Here is a 6,544-nt window from a genome sequence, read left to right as displayed (position 1 = left end):
CTCTCGAACATTTTGTTTTATTGAGGCATTTGGCGATATTTATAAGTGCGTATAGCTTTACTCTTATATACATGCTGACCTTGTCGATGAAATTCCCTTGGCAGTGGCAGTCAGACGCCATATGATGGACCATCAGATGACGTCTGACTGCCACTGCCAAGGGAATTTCATCAACAAGGGCAGCATTTATATAAGAGTAAAGCTATACGCACTCATAAATATCGGCGCATGCCTCGATAAAACAAAATGTACAAGAAAAAAAAAAGAAAAAAAAAAAGCATGACACCGCGCATCGAACCCGCGACCACTTGCGTACAAATCGGACACCTTAACCCCTATGCCATGCCACCTTTTTTTTTTTCTTTAAACAGTTTATTTTTAGTTCGCCCTATGCCATGCCACCGCTTTGGAAACTCGATTTGACTATTCGTTTTAAACGAGATGCTTCGGCTGCAAATGCAATTAAGCCGTCAGCATGTTATGCAAAGCACTCGTACATCACTCGCCGTACTTCAGTTCTACTCACCTGCCATGTAGAGTACTTTCGCGTCGTAGAACGATCCTTTTGTTCGCGCGTCTCCGGCCCAGTAGACCCGGTACACCTGGTCGTCTTCAACTACAACGCTAAAGTCCCTTACACCGTCGGAACTCACAACAGGCTGGGTCTTGTCGAGTAGAAATTCTGCTAAAACATAAGACATTGTAGAGCCCGGGCAGGATCGACAGGTTGGAGCAAGCGGGCAAACAAAACGAGTCAAGAGCGATCGTTCATGAAAGCTCGGCGAAGCCTCTAAGGGCGAAGCGAAGTGTCGTCGTGTCGTGTTCGGCGCTTCGGCGGGCTTCTGATCAAGATTGTCGGTCGATTGGGTGTCATATCTCTAACGTCAGCAGTTTTATGGGCTCACGTCCCGAAATTGTTTTCTCGTGCATAGATTACTTTTCGCATTCATAGATTTGACGAAATAGTGGTATCCGAACGAACTTTACGTCTTTTGACCGTACGTCTGTCTGCACGTCAAAGCTTTTTGACGTACAGTCAGAGACAATCGATGTACAGTCAGAATCGCCACCAAGACATCCTGATGGCATTTCGCGGCGGCCGACTGCCACCAGGAAACCATCAGAAAGCCGACAAGCGGAGTCTGACTGGAGTTTGACTGTCGGTCAGAGTAACTTGTTGGCCAATCAGACATGCTTGAAGTACAGTCAGGCACAGTCAGCGGTCCACTAGAAAACATTGACTGCCAAACAGGGTTACATTGATGGATTTTTCCTTCGGGAACATTGGTAACGGAATACTTTAATTACTCGTTACGTTTTTTCTTTAAATATGAGCATAATAAAGAAGTTCGACTTTGCGGCAGCAATCGGATTAAATAGAAGCTAAATAAGTAATCGCAATAAACATAAGTTGGCTGGAGGTTTGATCCCCGACAACTTTTGTCCTTTTTATAATGTTTTTGTTTGCGTGAATGGAAGGTTCCAGATGACTCGAAAACCTTGTTCTTTGTTCGAGCTAAGACACTTTTAGATACCCCCGCGCTTGCATCAAAAGTTTCGCATGGCTGCTTGAGGCAGTCGCCCTTCCGTCGATGTCAAAGTACAGGGTGCCCCCCAAATTAAATTTACACTTTTATTTTTTTTTTACTGCAAAAATAAACTACGTATCGTCCAACGCTCATTTTCCGCCCAAACGTAGCGCTAGAGGTCCGACCCAGATGCCAAAGTTTCAGCGCGAACCGATATTTTAGTAAAAGGTTATGTGATTTATTTTTTTTTTTTTAAATTTTAAATGGGAGGTGATTGACGAGGCTCTCGAATACATGGAGCTCTATGACACCAGAAACCGAATACGGGTGAAAATGGGCACCATTTTCCCATGGAAATATTTATAAAATCGTTTATAACTTTTGAATGAAATATCGGTTCGCGCTGAAACTTTGTCCTCTGATTCTGACATCTAGCGCTACCTTTGGGCGCAAAATGAGTGGACGGCGATGCATAATTTATTTTTGCGGTAAAAAAAAAGAAAAGGGAAATACTTTTTTTTTGGTGGGGAAAAGGGGGGGGGGGGGGGCACTTTGTATGCACGGTCTTTGTAACTTTATGTTTCTCGGCACGCGTTTGCCACATTAAAGGGGCCATTAAACGAATTTTGGGTTGGGATGAATGATTTTAGATTGGGACTTTTCTAATCGCATATCGTTTAGTTGGCCAAAAGAAAGAAAGAGGCTTGAAAGTCAAAAGCCAGCTTTTCGGTACGAACTAGAGCCACTAAATGAGCTGCGCCTAGAGTATCGGCACTCCGTTCCCCGGCATTGTTGTGGGCGCCGCCATTTTGGCTCGTATGCAGAGCAGACGCAACTGCTGATCGTCATCATTCAGAGGTGCGACTTCCTCAGCATTAGATTCGGTTTTAGGAAGGTCACGCAATATTGCTTTGCTCTGTCACGAACTATTTAAACAGTTGTGGAGGGCGGAAAGGCGTTTCCTGTGATTTCAGATAAAGCTTCAGATAACTGGCAACCATGATTTTACGACACAATATGGCCAAGTGTCGTTACTCTGAAGCGTAGTTTATTTAGTGGCACTAGTACGAACATTTGAATATATAGCGGCCTATTTTGTGCCTTCTTGCCTTCGAAAGCTCTCCGCCTTTTCACTATGATACATCCGCGGTTCCAAAACCGCGTCACCGGCGCCAAACTGACGTCGGCAGAGCCCAGCTGACGGATTCGACACGAGAACTACGTCACTAGGACGTATGCCCTCGTCAACGTTCAATCCGGCGACGAATATTTGGATTCGCGTTCGTGGCCAATGAGTGCCCTGACAGAACTGATTGTCACTGGGGAATGACAAGTTCTATGGTATGCATAAAACGCACGGTGGAAGCTAGGAGTCATTGCACCGGTGCCGAAAAAATGTCACGACCACGTGATTTCACAATTCGCTTTTGAGTTGAGGATTAAAGCTAAGGCGGAAGAAGTAGGAAAATTGTTTCATGACCCCTTTAAACGTTCCCCTTAGTTTTATTATTGAAGTTCGTGTTTTTATTCGAGACAATATTCTGAGTCTTGTGCCGTCATCACAGGTGAGCGGAGACAAAATGAAAGAAGGAAACCTCCAAGAAATCGGTAGACACTGGACGGCCAGTCCTCGATAGAGATCACTACTCACGTTTTGCTTCACTGGGTCAAGACCCTTGACCCATCGTGTGGCTAAAATGATCGTTACACTCCATCTGAAGCTTTATTTGAGATCGCACGAAACGGTGTTTCGTCCTTTAGAAATGCTAAACAGAGACCGCAGCAGGGCAAAACTATGTCGCCTAGGGTTCCCGTCGCCATTCCTAAAGGTCAGGAGGTCGCATTTTCGAATCTTTAACAATCCCCGTAACCTCCTCTATAGTCAGAAAAACTTGCAGTTCGACGACGGAGCCATACAGTACCTGGTCGCAGATTTGGAGCGCGAGGATCTGGTAGCGCAGACAATTCCTCGGGGAGCCTGTAGTCAGCGTACAGCTTTTGCAGCGGCCAGGACCCGAAACATGGCTTTTCAAACCATGGCCTCCGAGATCCCGAAGCGCGCGCGCTTTGGGATTTCGGAGGCTATGTTCAAACTAGACGAGAAAAGAAGCGCGAGCGCGAGGAACGCGAGGAGCACGAGCTGACATTTCATCGCTCGGGACAAGTGTGTTTAGGCGTCTCGCCGCTGCGGGACGCCCGTTACATGCCTCTCCTCTCATCCGTTGTTTTCCGCTCTACCTTTTCACTTTTGGCGGCGGCGTCTCGTGGCGATCTGCCAGGCTTTGTCGGTATAAAGGAGGCTATGCTATCCCCAACTGCGCTCGCTCTGCCCTAAGTACCAATATGGCGGTGCTCACAAGAAAATCAGAGAACGGAGTGCCGCTACTCTAAGATTGGAATATTTAGTGGTTCTAGTCCTTGACAGACAGATTTACTTATAAGAGACAAAAACGAATTAACATCGAGAAGCAGCAAACATATGTTTCGGAATGATTGTGTTCTTGCTCACGACGTCATCGTTGGTGGGTCCCCGACCCGCCCCAATCGGCAGACACGCCAAGCAGGCCTTGTCCTCTCGGAGGTATTGGTCATCTTACCGTAAAACTATGGGCATATGCAGAAATGAAACCGCTTGTTTGTTTTCTGAATCTATTCAATTGTAGGGATAAAAAAAAAATAACTTTCAAAATGAACCGATGCCTGCTTTTCCTCGATCGTTTCGTTTTTCATCCTCTCGACTTTATGGCATCTGTCCGTCTTACTTGGAGCGGAGGACTTGCCGACCGAGCTCGACGCCCTCCATGGCTTCCACGCCCTGCATTCTCTTTCTTCGCCGTCTGGCTGCGAGCCGCGGAGTGCGTGCGGTCCGATGAACGCGAATGAGCGAGGATCCGTGAAAGGGAAGTGAATAGAGGCAGAGATGTTATCTGCTCGCTGACTCATTAAAGTACCGGCAGTGAAAAAAGAGACAAAGTGTGTGTAAGAGATGAACAAAAAGAACAAATAAATAAAAAAAAAGGTCGAACCGAATATGCTCCTGTGATGAAATAAAAGTAATGTAAGAACCTGAAGTTTCACATTTTCACGGTGTTTGGGGGCGGGGCAGAGAAGCTTTAAGGGCGCAATGATTTCACTTGATTTTCGCAAGGTAATGACGTCACGAGAGGGAACCATGGGAGGGCGCCACCAAAGCATCTCGCCGCTAATAGTGCCCGGATATGCCTTTGAAAAGTGGAAATATTTTGGTCCAATTACCACAACAGACACCCAAAAAATTCGCAGATAAATATTCGCTGATAGCGTTAAATGGAAAGCATATCCCCCCCCCCCCCCACACACACACACACCACACAAGAAAAAACAAAACAAAACACTCGTGTCATTTTTCAATAGATATGTATTCAAAGATATACTTTAGTATAACACTAACATAAAGAAATATTCTTCATAGTTCAACAATTAAAACAAACTATAACCAAGTACATGAGATAGGTGACGAACTCGGAATATCGCGCCGCATTTCTTGAATGGCGCATCAGCCTTTAACGTCGGACACCTTCAAATAGGAGGCGACCACGTAGAGGCAGTACGCGTTCAGTTCGTCAAGCTGCGCGGTGAGCGCCGTCCTCCTCTGCGGCCTCAGGCAAACCAGCTCGCCCTTGACCACACCGGTGATCACAAAGTAGTTCTCCAGGATGTACTTGTTCGCTTCACAGACGAGTGAATCAACGGAAAACGCTGACAACCCTTCGGGACGCAAAGAAAGTTCGTGCACGAAGTACTCGTTCCGCCGATATAGCTGGAAGGCTGCCGCAGAGCTGTTGTCCGTCGCAATCTTGAGGACGAACTGGAGTGCGCGGCTCAGGAGGCCGCAGTTCCTTCGCAGACATTAGCTGACACTGAATCCAGCGACGCTAGACGCGGGATAGACAACGGATAGCTTCTGAAGAACTTGATTGGAATACAGGCCACCCACCAGGGTTACAAGGCCGAGTTCGTCCACGGGAGCAGCGTCTAGGATCAAAACGCTGAGCGTTATGTTCTCCACAAGCATCGTGGCAATCGTTCTGCCGAGGCTGACACCGAGTTTGTTAGAACAGTCGCGGAACCTCCAGATGCTTGAGTTGGACGCCAGGCCGCGCACGAGCCACATCAGGGACGTGTTGCGAACCTTGTCCATGACAGTTACCGGGCGGATGGTTGTCGTGACGCGAAGTAGGTTCGCCAAGGCCATGAGACTCCTCAAGCTCAAGACGCTGTCGACTTCGAATGTTCGCACCGATCGGTTGGAGGCCAGGGCGTTGAAAAGAAGACTGGTGTCCAGTGCGTTGGTCTGGATAGAAAGGTCTCGAAGCGTTTCGTGGCATCGCAGCTTTTGCAAGAGTGTCTGCATCGAGCAGGGATACTCCGCGGAAAATTCGATGCCTGCAAGCAATCGGTTGAGCGCCAAGGCTTCGACAAATTCTTTGAATGGCGCCGCTGACCTAAGGCAGCAACCTGGCGTGGCATGAAAGTGCTTCAGCGTCTTCTTGGAGGCGACGAGGCGCGCAAACGCCGCAACCGCTTCTTCAGTGAACAGGCTCCCGTCAATGGAGAGCTCCAGGAGCGTCGGGTTGTTCGTGAGTGAATCAGCGATTGCCACTATACCATCGCTGCGAATGAAACTTCTGCCCATGTCGAGTGTCCGGAGCGTTTTGTTGGACTGGAGCATCCGAGCGAGGAAAACGGCACCGCTGTTATCTAGGTGGTTGCACTGAAGGTCGACGTAGGTCAAGGTGGTGTTCAGCTCAAGGGACGAGGCGATGGCTTGAGCACCTGTGGGACCGATGGAGTTCCCGCCTATCATGAGGAGCTCGAGTGTGCTGTTCGCCGCAAGGGCTTGACCAATTGCAACAGCGCCTTTGTCAATTATCTTCGTCGTGAAGAGGCTCACACTCAGCAACGTCTTGTTGGTCCTCAGCAACTTGGCGAAGCGCTGCGCTCCTCGTACGCCGACCATATTGGAATCGAGCTTC

At 48.0% G+C, this 6,544-nt stretch overlaps 1 protein-coding gene across 1 annotated transcript in view; it reads right to left on the bottom strand.

Moving 5' to 3' along the window:
• Positions 1 to 5,064: 5,064 nt before the first annotated feature.
• The window catches only part of LOC121838168 (NLR family CARD domain-containing protein 3-like), a 1,807-nt gene continuing 327 nt past the window's right edge, over positions 5,065 to 6,544 (bottom strand). Inside the window, exons 2-3 of the mRNA XM_042294248.1 lie at positions 5,506 to 6,540; positions 5,065 to 5,376 (exon numbers count right to left, since the gene is read on the bottom strand). Of these exons, the coding sequence (XP_042150182.1) occupies positions 5,065 to 5,376; positions 5,506 to 6,540 (1,347 nt within the window). The remainder of the gene's footprint in view (positions 5,377 to 5,505; positions 6,541 to 6,544) is intronic.

This window comes from Ixodes scapularis, unplaced genomic scaffold (assembly GCF_016920785.2).
Source record: "Ixodes scapularis isolate PalLabHiFi unplaced genomic scaffold, ASM1692078v2 PGA_scaffold5__190_contigs__length_132052651, whole genome shotgun sequence".
In the NCBI taxonomy this organism is placed as follows: Eukaryota; Metazoa; Arthropoda; class Arachnida; order Ixodida; family Ixodidae; genus Ixodes; species Ixodes scapularis.
The sequence above is the reverse complement of the archived record's forward strand: the minus strand, read 5'-3'. Positions and strand labels throughout refer to the sequence as shown.